The following is a 13155-nucleotide window of genomic DNA, read 5'->3' as shown; positions in this document are numbered from 1 at the left end:
AAAAAAAAAAAAAAAAAAAAAAGTGGGAGGGCTGGGGATGTAGCTCAGTGTGAAGGCCATGAGTCCAATGTCCAATAGCACAAAAAAAGTAAAAATCTATACATGGGGCCTGCACAGCTCCTCCACGGGAATAGTGGCTCAGCACATTACCAGGTGGGCAACAGCAACTTCCCTCCACAGGACTGTGACATCTGTGGCAGAAAACTGGGGCCAGGTGCAGGGTGAACAGGGCCTAGAGCTCCCTGTCCCTCTGCCTGGCATTTGGAAGTGGAGCCTAAGCAGGAGCGACCAAGGTCTTTATGCAATGCTGGTTAAGAGGTAGGCAGAGCAGGCCTGCGCTAGAGTCCTCCCAGGGCCTGAACAAGAAACTGGAGAGAACCAGAACCACAGTTCCAGCCAGAGCAGCCCAAGCTCCAGTTTTAAATCAGGGCTGGACTCCTCCACTGGACAATTGGGACTTCAAAACCAAAGGGGGTCTTTTATTCGGGGGAGGGCATTTCCTAGGGCTTGACCCAGGCCCTTCACACTGAGTATATCCCCAGCTATTTTTATTAACTATTTTTTAATTTTGAGACAAGCTCTTGCTAAGTCACTAATTTGCCCAAGCTGGGCTCAAACTTCAATCTTCCTGCCCCAGCTGCCAGAGCGCTGGAATCACAGGTGTACACCATCATGCCTGGCTTGGAAGTAGCTTTAATCTTGCACAAATCTTTGTTGGAAAGAAGAAAAGAGGAGAGGGAGAGGCTAGAAGAGGGAAAAGAGGGGAGAGATGTTGTTACAGCTGGACTGTGAAGGGTGGGCTTCCTGGAGGAGGCAGCTGAGGCCCCTGGAGGGAGAGGCAACTGAGGCGACCACTGAGCCTCTGGACACTGTCCTTTCTAGACAACATGCCTCAGCCTGCAGCACATCAAGGCTAAGGTCCTGGCAGGCCCTCCCCCACTTCCTGTCCTCAGCCTTCGCTGATTCTGTCATGTACAGGCTTGAACTGAAGGAAAAGAATGCCACAATAGCTCTTTTCCAAATTCTACAAAGCGTGGCAAAAACATAACCCCAAGTGAACATGCTTCTGGGCCCTTCCCAGGACCCCGAGGTTTAAGCTGGGTCAGCTCCCAGGAGCCACTGTGTGCCCAGGAAGCCCCCTGCCACTATCCGGCCCCACTGCCTCCTCATTCCCTGCCAACCCGAGGTCAGACCAAAAGTCACGCTGACCTGAAAGGCGAAGACTTCCTTGACCAGAGCCTCCCCAAACACAAAGCCAGAGCCCGCTGTGGCGTAACTCAGGAAGATCTGGAGGGAAGAAGAAACAGGGGATGGGGCTGGGAATGGGGAAGGGAGCCAGAGCCCCCGCTGGCTGGGAGAGAAGGATGCTTTGCCCACGGGCCCTCCTGGCACCAGAAGGGTTGGTCCTGCGCCTGTCCCCTAGTCCCCTACCTGGCTATGTGCACTAAAGCAGTGATCCCAGGCACCTGCTCCTTTGGAGCACATTCTGCAGAACAGACAGTGTTTGGTCAATTTTAAAGAAACATGCTAAGATTAGAGTTGTAAAGGGCAATGAAGAAGAGACCATGTAGCCAGGCCTGATGGTATAAACCTGTAATCCCAGCGTTCTGGGAGATTGAGGCAGGAGGATTTCAAGCCCAGTCTGGGCAATTAGTGACCTAATAAGATCCTGTTTAAAAATTTAAAAATATTTAAAAGAGAGTGGGGTGCCTGGGAATGTAGATTAGTACAAAGGCCTTGAGTCCAATCTCCAGTACTGCAAAAATGAAAACAAAAACAAAAAGAGCAAAGAGATAATGAAGGAAGCCAGACCTTGTATGCAATGTGCAGGCTGCCACAGGTGCCTGCTGCGCACCCTCAGTCCTGACAGCCAATGGCACAGCCGCCCCTGCTGTCCCCACCCCAGGCATACTTCTCCAGGGAACCATGTTTGAGTCCTGAATTGGCATGGTGACCCCAGGGACAAGTCACTTGTCTAGTCCAGGCCTTAGTGTTCCCAATTATAGAATGGGCATGTGACCCAGGCAGGTGCCATCAATGAGGCCAACAGTGGCACAGGGCCAGGAGAGAGCTACAGATGTGCTAGGCAGTGAGAGGAGGTAAGCAGAGGCTTCATGTGTGCCTTCCACATTCACAGTTTAAAAAGCAGACCAAGCAGTTGTGAGGAGACACACCTACAATCCTAGCACTTAGGAGGCTGAGGCAGGAGGATTTTAAATTGGAGACTACATAGAGAGTGAGGCCAGCCTTGACTACCGTCTCCCAAAAAAAAAAAAAAGAAAAGAAAGGTAGATTAAGGGCCAGGGATTTAGCTTAGTGGCACTATGCCTGCCTTGAAAGTACAAGTTGAATACCGATACAAAAAAAAAAAAAAAGGTAGATCAAAACAACAATAAAAGGTAGATTAGATAGTTGTACAACAATGTACATGAACTTAGTAACATTGAAAAATGGTAAATGTTATGGTATGTGTATTTTAATACAATAAAATGGAATCAAATAGCTGGGCACAGTGGTGTACCCTTATAATCCCAGCACCAAGGGAGGCTGAAGCAGGAGGATTGCAAGTTCAAGGCCCAGTGAGTGTTGGAGACCAAGACCCCTGTGCGTCTCCACCCCCTGTGTGTGCCCCTCCACCCTGTGTGTATGTGTGCCCCTGATAGGAACTTTACACCCTCCTGGGGACATTCTGACCCCTCCCGGGAACATTCTGGCCATGCCCTACCTTATCTAGCTAGACCAGCCTAGGTTAGGTAACCTAGCAACCAGGAAACTCCCTGCTCATCCCTGCCTGCATAAAAGCTGCTGTGTGAGAAATAAAAATTGTCAAATTTTGACCATCTAAAAGAGCTCTGTCTGGTTCCTGTCTTCCTGCGTCGTTCCCGTTCCCGTTCCGGGTGGTCCCCTCCTCGAGCCCTACTAATAACAAACCCCCGCCGGCCGGGGCAAGTGAGGGCAACTTACCAAAGTTCGGTCACAAAATTTACAAAAAGGGATGGGGAGATAGCTCAGTGGTAAAGCACTCCCAGGTTCAACCCCCAGTAGTGCAAAAATAGTAATAATAATAATAAATAAATAAAATGAAAATTGTAACTTCAATACATATTATTTCTGAACACACACACATGCAGAGTATTTTGTTTTGCTTTAAGCAGTTAAGTATGGCTGCAACTGGCCACGCGTGCTGGTGTCTAGGTACCCTAAGGACAGGCCTCTCTGGGCTTCTCTTCCTATCAATCAGACTAAAAGGACTGCAGTGCCTATCTGAGGAAGTAGCAGTGCTCTGCTAGCCTGATGGGCTCTGCTCTTCTGGTCCCAAGCCTTCCCCATGGCCTCGCTACCCCCTCCCACCTTCTCAGGCAGCCAGGCCCATGTACGCACGCGAATCTGATCACCCAGCCACTGGAACGCAATAAAACCGGGTTTTGTTCTGATGACGAAGAATCCAAGCAGAAACTGGAGACCAAGGCCCCACGTTACGGCCCGCCAGGACACCTGCCACCAACAGAAAGTTCCTGGTGAGGTCAGCTCCTAGGGACCCTTACAGGACAGCATGGGGTAAGGGCGGAGGGCACAGGGAGCTGTGACTTGTCTGTGGGATAGCTGGAGCCCTAGGCCTGCTGCCAACTATCACACACACACGGGGAACCACTACAGGCCATGCACTTAGCAGGCAAATTCTTATGGTTACCTTATTTTCCTTCTCTCTCTCTCCCTCTCCCACCCCTCTCTCTCACTGGGGGTGAAACTCAAGGCCTCCACCCTGAGCTATGTCCCCAGATCATTTTTATTTTTTATTTTGAGACAGGGTCTTGTTAAATTGCCCAAGCTGGGCTCAAACTTGGTGATTATCCTGCCTCAGCCTCCTAGAACACTGAATATATAGACATAAGCCACCATGCCCAGCTAAAAAGTAGCATTTCAAACAAACTCTAAGGCAATTCTGATGTTGCTGGTCCAGGGAAGAGTCTCTGAGAGCCATTATTTTAAGCTAACAATTCTTGGAAACCCTGGTTTCTTTGCACAGACTCTGGACATGGGAGATGGTTCTTGAACCTATAAGCGGGAGGGCCAGGCTTGGCCTGACCAGAGGTCATTCACCAAGAGAATAAATGCCCCTGGTGGCCTGTTAATTTAAATGATATCCTCAGTTCCCTACAGAAATCCTCCCTACCATGCTGGGGACTTTGAGAACTTTGCTAAGACCCCCCAGTTCCCAGCCCCGGACCCAGGGAGCAAGGACGGGCATCTCCCTACTTCCAGTCAGGTTAGCACTAAGCACTCACAGCGTGGCGATGCTTCGAGCAGGCAAAGAGGACAGAGAGGAACACGCAGATCCCTGCAAAGGACACCAGCTGCTCAGGCCTCTGGGAGGTGTCCAGCCCCAGCCACAAGGCCAGGGCCAGAACTGCAGTGAGGGCGAGAGCTCTGCAGGAGAGAGGCAGGAAGCTGTACCTCTGCAACTCACATGCACACATGAGCACACACACACACGCACATATACATGTGTGCACAAGCTAGCCCCCGAGGATGAACAAGCCAAGACCCTCCTCAATATACCACGTAAGGCTCTGTGGGCCGTGGGTGACTGGCTCTTCACTCCGACTGTGGAAACACACACTCCCCCTAGCACTCTGTGGTGCCAGGGACAATTTCTTTTCTTTGCAGCTGGTTCTTTCCTAGGCTGTGTGGAATATACTTAGACACATTCACCGATTACAACTTGACTGAATATTCAAAGGGATCCTGTGGATCTCCGGAGTCTCCTCTCTGGTCTCTGACACTCTGTAATGCATGCCCCTCCCCCAAAGAGGGTACATCGATAGTACATAGACAGACATCACAGTACATAGCCATGATGCTCTCTGTCCCCAAGGTACTAACTCAGCAGACATGCAGAATGCAAGAGCCACGGCAGTATGGCTTCTCCACCTGGATATCAAAGGATGTGTGCATTGCCCACATCCCACTGTGGCACACCCTGTCAGCCCAGGAAAGCTGCCAGCTCCAGCATATCACTCCAGTCCATAGCAACAGCTATGAGGGGGCCAGGTTGCCCAGACTTTGGGGACCCAGCCCGCTCCCCCATGTGTCGAGGAGGAGACACATGATGTGAACAATTATTCTGGAGCCTGAAGACTTTTGTATCTTGCCCTCTTTGTTAGGTTTCAGCTTGCTTTCTTCCAGGCTCTGCCTTCTGGACGATGATTTCTTATCCCATGCCTGTCCCACCTCCATGTTTTGGAAAAAGGTGCTGTACCGTGTCTTGGTTCACAGGACTTTGCCCTTCCATCTCAGATGAGACTTTAGCCTTCGGAGTTGATGTTGGGCCAGGTTGAGACTTTGGGGACCCCTGGGATGTTGTGTATAAGGACATGAGTTTTGAGGGGCAAGGGTACAATGCTATGGACTGATGTGGTTCGTTCCTGCCAACTCATGTTGAAATTTAATATGGTGGCAGTAGGGAAAGGTGGGACCTTTAACAGGTTGTTGAGAGAAGTTAATGCCTTTCTTAAGGAAACGGATACATTCTAGCAGGAAGCAGTGAACTGTTTCCCTGGATTGGTTACTGTGACAGTGGCTTGTTATAAATCAAGGCTGCCTCTTCTTCTTTGCCTCTTCTGTTCACACTGCTAGCCCCTCTGCTTTCTGCCATGAGGTGAAGCTTCGCAAGGCCCTCAGCAGAAGACAGCAGTGTGCCAGGTGTGATGGCGCACGCCTGTAATCCCAGCACTCAAGAGACTGAGAGGCACGTGGACACTGTGAGTTTGAGATCAGCCTGGGCTACACAGTGAGTTCCAGGTCAGTCTCAACTACACAGTGAGACCCTGTCTCAAAAAACAAGACAAAACAAAGACAGCAGTGCTACACCATGCTCTTGGGCCTCCCAAACTCCAGAACCATGAGTCGACATAAACCTCTCTTCTTTATAAATCACCGGAGTCTAGGATACTCAGTTACAGCAGCAGAACATAGTCTAAGGGCTACACAGTGAGTTCCAGGTCAGTCTCAACTACACAGTGAGACCCTGTCTCAAAAAACAAGACAAAACAAAGACAGCAGTGCTACACCATGCTCTTGGGCCTCCCAAACTCCAGAACCATGAGTCGACATAAACCTCTCTTCTTTATAAATCACCGGAGTCTAGGATACTCAGTTACAGCAGCAGAACATAGTCTAAGACATGTCTGTTATTTTCTTCTCTGACCTGTCTCCTACCCTATGGCATCTCCATGATCTACAGGGCTCCAAGAAATCCAGTGTGATAATCAAGGGATTCCAGCCCAAACTCTTGTCCAGGGACCCGGGGGCCTAATTAAAGCAACTGGCACCTGAACCCTATCTAGCCAGCTCCTCAGACTCCACAAATAATCAGTCCCTTGGGGGATCTGACAAGAGGCACCAAGAAAGGCCCTGCATGCTTGGAAGGTCCGGACTCCCAGAATGTTTTGGTGTCACTGTCACCTGTGGTAACTGGGGCAGAGAACTAGCAAAACCCTACAAAGATGTGCTGCCTTTGAAGCTGCCCAGCAGCTCCTGTGCCAGGTCCCAGAAGGTGGGCAAGGTTCAGCATGTACCCTCTGACCCAGGACCCCCTTCCCATTGCAGACAGCGGGCCACAAGTTCACTCACCGGTTAAACCAGAGGTGCAGGCGAGGGTGACCCTGAAGCTTCACGCACCCCTTCAGCGTTGGGCCCAAACACCTCTTCAGCAGGCTGTGGGCCAGGAAGGCCAGGACTACACAGGTGACAATGCAAAGTGCCAGGGCCCTCTGGAAGTCCAGAAGACAGGCAGCGAGCAGGAAGGCAGAGTATGCTGGAGAATGGGTAAGTGGACACCATGATATGGCCCCCCCAACAGGTTCCACACAGGGCAGGAAAGCCCTTTTGGCATCTGTGAGCCTGGCTCTCTTGTCTGGAAATGAGAACACTCAAGCGTGCTGTGTCATAGGCTGCGCTGAGTTAACAAGCAGGACATGTTCACTAGGCGCTGGCTACTTTTCAGAGGAGCTCCTTTTCAGAGGAGCAACGCACCACACCCTCAGTGGAGGCCCCACTATGGCTGGAACCAGGCGAGCACAGCGATTGGCTCAGGATTGGGCACGTGACCTGTACCTGCCCAATCAGAGACCTCCCTGGGTCTTTGACCGGAACCATGGGTAGGACGTGCATTCTTCTTCCAAGACTGGGAACAGTAGGGCAATCTGTGTTAGTCTGATGTGCCAAGGCTGTCCGTACACACGGAATACCAACATCAGGTATGGAAACCACTGTTAATAGCTCGGGACAGAAGTACAGAAGACATAGGCTTCCCCACCGTACCTGGAGTGGGTGCAGAGGGCCACCACATGGAAGAGGTGACACAATCTAGGTACGAGAGAGTTAGAGAAAATCTAGAGTGCCCACACATGAGGAGGTCAAGGCTGACCACTGAAAGGGATAGTTTAATGACTGAGTCCCAACAGCCAAGATCAAAGGGGAAATGGAAGGAGAAAGCAAGAGTAATTTGTGTTCTGTACTAGAGCGAATCCAGTCCTTTTTCAAGAGAGACAAATCTGAGTCTAGGTGAATGTGGTGGCAAGGGGAACAGTAACCCTGCTGAAAAACACCCCCACTGTCAGAGGAAGCTTGAGGAATGGCTATGGTCTGTGTGCAGTTTTCATCCTTTGAGAGTTCATGTGTTGGAAGCGTGGCCCTCAGTATGGTGATGAGAGGGGGCAGGGCCTCGGGAAGAGTGATTAGGACCTTGGAGAGGGATCAACCTGAGCCATTTTTAGCACCATGCCCTTGAACCTCTAAAACCATGAGCTAAATAAATCTGTTCTTTATAAAGTACCAAGATTCAGATATTTTGTTACAGTAACAGAAAACAGACCATGAACAGGGACGATGAACTCACTCCATCTAAACAGACGACCCTGGTGTCAAGTACATCAAGATACTAGGCCCATCACAATCATCTCTCACCATTCTCTCCCTTCCCTAGTCACCTGTGATGGCCTTTGCACCCATACCTACCCTCTCTCTTTACCTCCAACCTGCCAGGCAGAGATGAGCTGCCCTGTGAATCCTACCCCTCACCCCCAGGCTGGGAGCCTTCTGGCACCAAGGGGCCCTTATGGCTTCCTTTCCTATTTCCCCTTCTTCCTGTGAAGTCCCAAGCTCAGCCCATAAACATGTCCACAGTATCTCCCATCAAGAACATATGTCAAGCCCAGCCATCAACATTCCCTCTCTGTTCTGATAAAAATTTCTCCAAAGAGCTGTCCATACTGTCTGTGTAGGAGGTGTCCCCTCCCTCCACACTGGCCTACCTGCCGCTGCTCCCTGCTCCTCCCTGGCCATCCCCCAGGAGAGATGCTTTGTGTTCCCAGACATCTGCATTCCATGAGTGTCTCTGTGTCCCCCCTTGCTGCTAAGGGGGTGAATCAGGAGGATGCAGTGGGGTCTGCCTTAGCTGGGGCCTCAGTTTCTGGTTTGGACAGGATCCAGCCCTTACTCAGTGACTGACTGAATAAGTGAGTGACCCCACTCTAGGCATGAAGGCTGGGGCAGTGACAGTCTCCTGTTCCTGGAGGAGTGGCAGGGGCTCACCAGTACAGAGCAGGCCTGTGCCCATCCATCGGAAGAGTGTGCTAGGTCTTCCTTGCCAGGCCCGATGCAGGCTTCTCCTGGGAGCAGGACCAGTCACATCCATGAGTGAACCCCAACTCCCACCCCATGAGATCCTCAACCTCTCCAGGCAGAAGCCACTGAGAAATGTCCTTTGGTGACAGGGGCCAAGCCAGGTGTTGGCCTTGATATCCCATGAAGCTGATAGCAACTCCAGCCCAAAGCAAACTGAGACACGGTCTAGGCCTTGGAGCTCTAGGTCCCTCCTGCAGCCCAACTATCAGGGGACAGACCTGCTTCAGGGAGTGAGAGGGACGAGCCTTATCAGCACACAGAAGCGCATGATGATGGCTGCTCCCTCCTCTGTCACATTTCCACCTGTCATCAGGGGGAGGTAAAGTGGGTCCCACTTCTATTTACTCCCTTGGGACCAGGAAACCTCATCTGAGTCCCGAGTGCCTATTCCAGAGAGAGGGTGCATGAAACAACCCTGCCTTGTCTACCCCACTGCCTTCAAGCCCAGCCTAGACCTGGTCATTTGGCTACCTACTTTCCCACAGGGAAAGTCTAGGACCAGAATCACGCCTGAGGCCCTCTAGGCTGAACCTCTGGTAGATGTACACCCAGCACTCATGGGATTCAATCCCCAGCTGCTGTTTTAAGCTGCCCCCAACCCTTTAAACGTGAGTGAGACTTCTCCTCACAGGCACGCAGAGGGACCCCAACACCACCCCTGCCCTTCGTGGTGCTCATCCTGGGCTCTGGCCAATGAGGACCCAAGTTTTAGGCTCACACCAGATACTCTGGGCAGGTCCCTTTCCCTGTGGGTAAAGCATGAATTTGAAACTGAGCCTTAGATTCTCCAAGGTTCCTCAGGGACTAAATGAGGTGGGACAGAAATGGGGGAGAGGGGACAGTGGCCACATCCACACCTGGGCTCCCAAAGGGGTGTCCTGCCCATGGTCTGGCTCACCACTGAGGGGGAGGCTGGCCCAGCTCACCCTCCCTTTAACAGGGGTTCACAAGTTTCCCAGCCTGTTAGGGGGCCAGGTTCTGTCACCTTCCCAGTCAGCCAGTGCCCCGAGGTCACCTACCATCCGCAAAGGCCCTTCCTCTCCACAGTGTGCCTGCCTTGGTGGGAGCTTGAGTCGCTGCTGCCAGGGAGCCAGCCTTCCTCCTAAAACCAGGGACAGAGAGATGAGGGTTCTGTGGGAGGGAGAGCCCTGCCACACTGCTGTACCCATGGGCACCTGAGGAGTGGGCTCAGGTGGGGACCAGCCTTTTGTATAGGAAATAAATGGGTACTTGATCCTCCTGCCTTCATAGTCTGTGTCTGGGAAGGACACTTGTGACTTCCCTAAGGCTGGTAGGGGCCAAGAGGGAGCCTCTGAGGACAGCCTCACTCATGATTTGAGGGTGCAGGGCATCACATTAAGGTCCAAAGTTGGAGTTGTCGCCCTCAACCTACCCCCTGACTGGAGAGGACAGGACTGGAAGCTCCTTGAAGGCTGAGATTTCCTCCGAGGTTCACCCCAACCTCTACATCATCTGGCTTCTCAATGAGACCTTCACTGACCTTTCAGGGTACCCAGGCACATAGTAGGTCCTCAGTAAATGCTTAAAGGGTGACATGAAGGGGCTGTTTTGTGCCAGGGGCTGACATGCAGAGGTCTCCTAACCACGGGAGCCAGGAGGGTGAGAGGAGGAAGACAGCAGCCTCCCACTGTGGCTGGAGCTCAAGGAGGAAGGAGGCTGAGGAGGCCAAGTTGGGGAAGGCTACACACCAGGCTTTCCAAGAACTCAGCCCCTGCATTGTCCACACCTAGGGCCATGGGTGTGAGGGAGATGGACTCTCTTTGTCCCTGAGTGTCGTCCTCCATGGGCCAGAGCTTCCTGCTGAAAGACAGAGTTGGGGAGCGCGGGATGGAGGCCCTGTAGGGAAGCCACAAAGTCCACCCAGAGCACAGAGACACCTCACTGTGCCGGGGCCTCACTCAAAGCCCCCAACACTCACAGGAGGTCCCCTTTTCTGCCCCACTCTAAACCCGTGAGAGGCAAGCCCTCGTGAGTGCTAGGAGTTCTGGGCAGAAAGCAGATACTGCCTACTTCACAGGAAAGAAAAGGAAGGGAATGAACATCAGATACACAGGTAAATGGAATGGTTGTGTCTGATACAGGCCTTTTTTGGAAGAGTCTTCCCACAACAGGCCATGATTATTAAGTGATTTATTGTCCACTGTGCTGTATTTTCTCACTGAAATGGGGGAGACATCCTAAAGATGTCATTCTCATCCCTGGAGCCAACCATACCTGAAATCATTTCTACCCTTGGACTTTTCCATTCCAAGAGCCCCTGCACTTCCTTTTTTTTGGACTTCAGCTCACCTGGAAATAAGAATCCTAAGATTCCCTCCTCCTCCTATTCCTCTCATTTCCTCCTTTTTTGGAGCACTTAGCTCTCTCCAAACACCAGCCTGGCTAGGCTGATGTAGCCAGACACCCACACACATGCAGAGCACCCTGCTCCTACTTACAGATTCGAGGTGAAGAGGTGGCTCTCAGAGAGACAGAAGCTTGGGTTTTTGTGGGACACTTTGGGTCCAACCCTTGCACTCTGGCCGGTCTTCTCAGCTCAGTGGAAATCCTGGGCAGAGTCCAGAGCTGCAGTAGGTTGGGCCTCTCTGAGCCCAGGGCACAGCTAGGGCGGGACCCCAACTCTCTCTCAAAGTTGGGGACAGCACTGCAGGTCCTGCACTCTGTCTGCTCCCGGGTCCCGTTCCCTCCAGCCACTTCCTCCTAGAAGCTACCTTCTGCTGTCCCTAGCTCCCTTCTCTATCAGCCATCCTCAAATTTTTAGCTTTCATTTTGCAACTCAGTCACCCTCCCTCCCTGGGTCAGTAACTGTTAGCACAGCAGCCTTCTCCCCTAGGCTGGGAGAGAAGGAAAGCAGCATAACTGCCACAACAGGAAAGTCTTTTGGATCTTGGCCCCAAGACAGTCAACAAAACAAAATGGCGCTATTCCCCCATCTTCTTTTCTCTCTTTCCCTTCCTCCTTTTTCTTTCTAAACACCTAAGCAACAGAGTGCAAAGTCAAGGGACAAACACTTTATTTTCTCAGTCCTCAGACTAACCATTAAACTTGGCTGACAGGACTGAAAGCAGCTCTTTAATAATTAATGCTGCACAACTCAGAACAAAATCTTCTAGGATACAAAAACACTCTCTGGTTACAGGGGAACAGGGTTCCCGGCACCAGCTTGGGGGCTGTACAGAAAGTGTAGAAAAAGTGATGGTGAGGGGCGGAGGGCCCCCTCTCTTCTAAACCGTTCTTTTTTGTTGGCCATTCTAATTGCCAAAGTATTACACACGCAGTGCTAAACACTTTAACATCACAGAAACATACAGAATGCAAGAAGTTAAAATTCCCCTAATCTGAGCCCTCCGTAGATGACACTGTTGAGTCTGGGACATTTCCTGCGTTTTCCTCTGAGTGTGTACCGCTTTACCACACTCATTTTCCACCAGGGGGTCACACTAAGCCAGCATGGTGTGTTGGCACACGCCTGTAATCCCAGCACTGGAGAGGCTGAGGAAGGAGGATCGCTGTGAGTTCGAGACCAGCCTGGGCTACATAGTGAGGACCTCAAAAACAAACAAAAGAGATACTTGATTTTTCCAGCAGCAATTTATGGCCTCCTCCCACAGTCAAGCCATGTGCCTGTAAATGTTTACCTGGAGCAGGACAGGGATGAGCTCACAGCAGTCTTGAAAGGGGCCCATCAAGCCCCAAACCAGATGCACTGCCTCTGCCCCTTCCAGTCCCATGACCCGTTTCTTGCGTGCTCGGAGGGACGCTTCCAGGAGGGACACATCCAGGAGCGGTCAGGGCGGCCATCCGCGGCTCCACAGCCCTAACCCTCTCAAGTGAGGCCGTCACAGCTGTGAGGCTGTGTGGCTCACTATGAACCTTGAGCTTGGCCCGGACTCACACTGACTCTCTGAGTTGGCTCAGGTCCTCTCTGTGAGCTGGTGAGGGTGGGCATCAGTATCCAGGGGCCACAAGTTTGTCAGGTGTTCCTCCCTGCTGTCTGAGACCCCGTCCTGGGGCCATCTCGATACACTGCTGCTGTCTTCCAGGCCATAAGATCTGGGCCTCTCCCCTGTTTGTCCCCTCACGGCGGGGTGGCCGACAGGAGTCCCAGCCCCCAGAAGCCAAACCTCTTTATTCTCAGGGAGCATTTGGAGAAAAGCCACAGGCAGGGCAGTTTCGAGGCTGGAGGAGGTAGAACTAAGACCCCCGGGGAAGACCAAGAGCTGGAGGATGGGGTGTCCTGCCTGGGCCTGCTCAGCTGTGTGGTGTTAGTGCCTCACCAGCCCTGCAAGGCCTGTGTCCTGAGGATCTGGTCTCTGAGGCCAAGCTTCCCAGAGGATTTAAAAGCATCATACCATAGCAATATATGCACTTCCATGTTTATAGCAGCACAATTTGTAACAGCTAAATTTTGGAAACAGCCCAAATGCCTCCTCCATCAACTAACAA

General features: G+C 51.8%; 1 protein-coding gene across 12 annotated transcripts in view; it reads right to left on the bottom strand.

Moving 5' to 3' along the window:
• Positions 1 to 12557, bottom strand: part of Slc28a1 (solute carrier family 28 member 1) — a 45871-nt gene extending 33314 nt beyond the window's left edge. For 6 of the 12 annotated variants that reach the window (XR_779574.3, XR_779576.3, XM_010621123.3 and 3 more), the window contains exons 1-9: positions 12348 to 12549; positions 11148 to 12257; positions 10398 to 10509; positions 9708 to 9790; positions 8596 to 8672; positions 6634 to 6817; positions 4287 to 4428; positions 3382 to 3495; positions 1210 to 1287 (exon numbers count right to left, since the gene is read on the bottom strand). Coding sequence is in view for 10 of the 12 variants with exons in the window: in XM_010621123.3 (XP_010619425.1) it covers positions 1210 to 1287; positions 3382 to 3495; positions 4287 to 4428; positions 6634 to 6817; positions 8596 to 8672; positions 9708 to 9790; positions 10398 to 10493 (774 nt within the window). In the remaining 2 variants the exon portion in view is untranslated. Of the gene's footprint in view, positions 1 to 1209; positions 1288 to 3381; positions 3496 to 4286; positions 4429 to 6633; positions 6818 to 8595; positions 8673 to 9707; positions 9791 to 10397; positions 10510 to 11147; positions 12258 to 12347 lie in introns of those variants that run through there. The other 6 variants (XM_010621124.2, XM_010621129.2, XM_010621131.2 and 3 more) reach the window with 4 other exon arrangements.
• Between the last annotated feature and the right edge of the window lie 598 nt (positions 12558 to 13155).

Source organism: Fukomys damarensis, unplaced genomic scaffold (assembly GCF_012274545.1).
Source record: "Fukomys damarensis isolate Sample0158 unplaced genomic scaffold, DMR_v1.0_HiC HiC_scaffold_7, whole genome shotgun sequence".
Taxonomy (NCBI): Eukaryota; Metazoa; Chordata; class Mammalia; order Rodentia; family Bathyergidae; genus Fukomys; species Fukomys damarensis.
The sequence above is the reverse complement of the archived record's forward strand: the minus strand, read 5'-3'. Positions and strand labels throughout refer to the sequence as shown.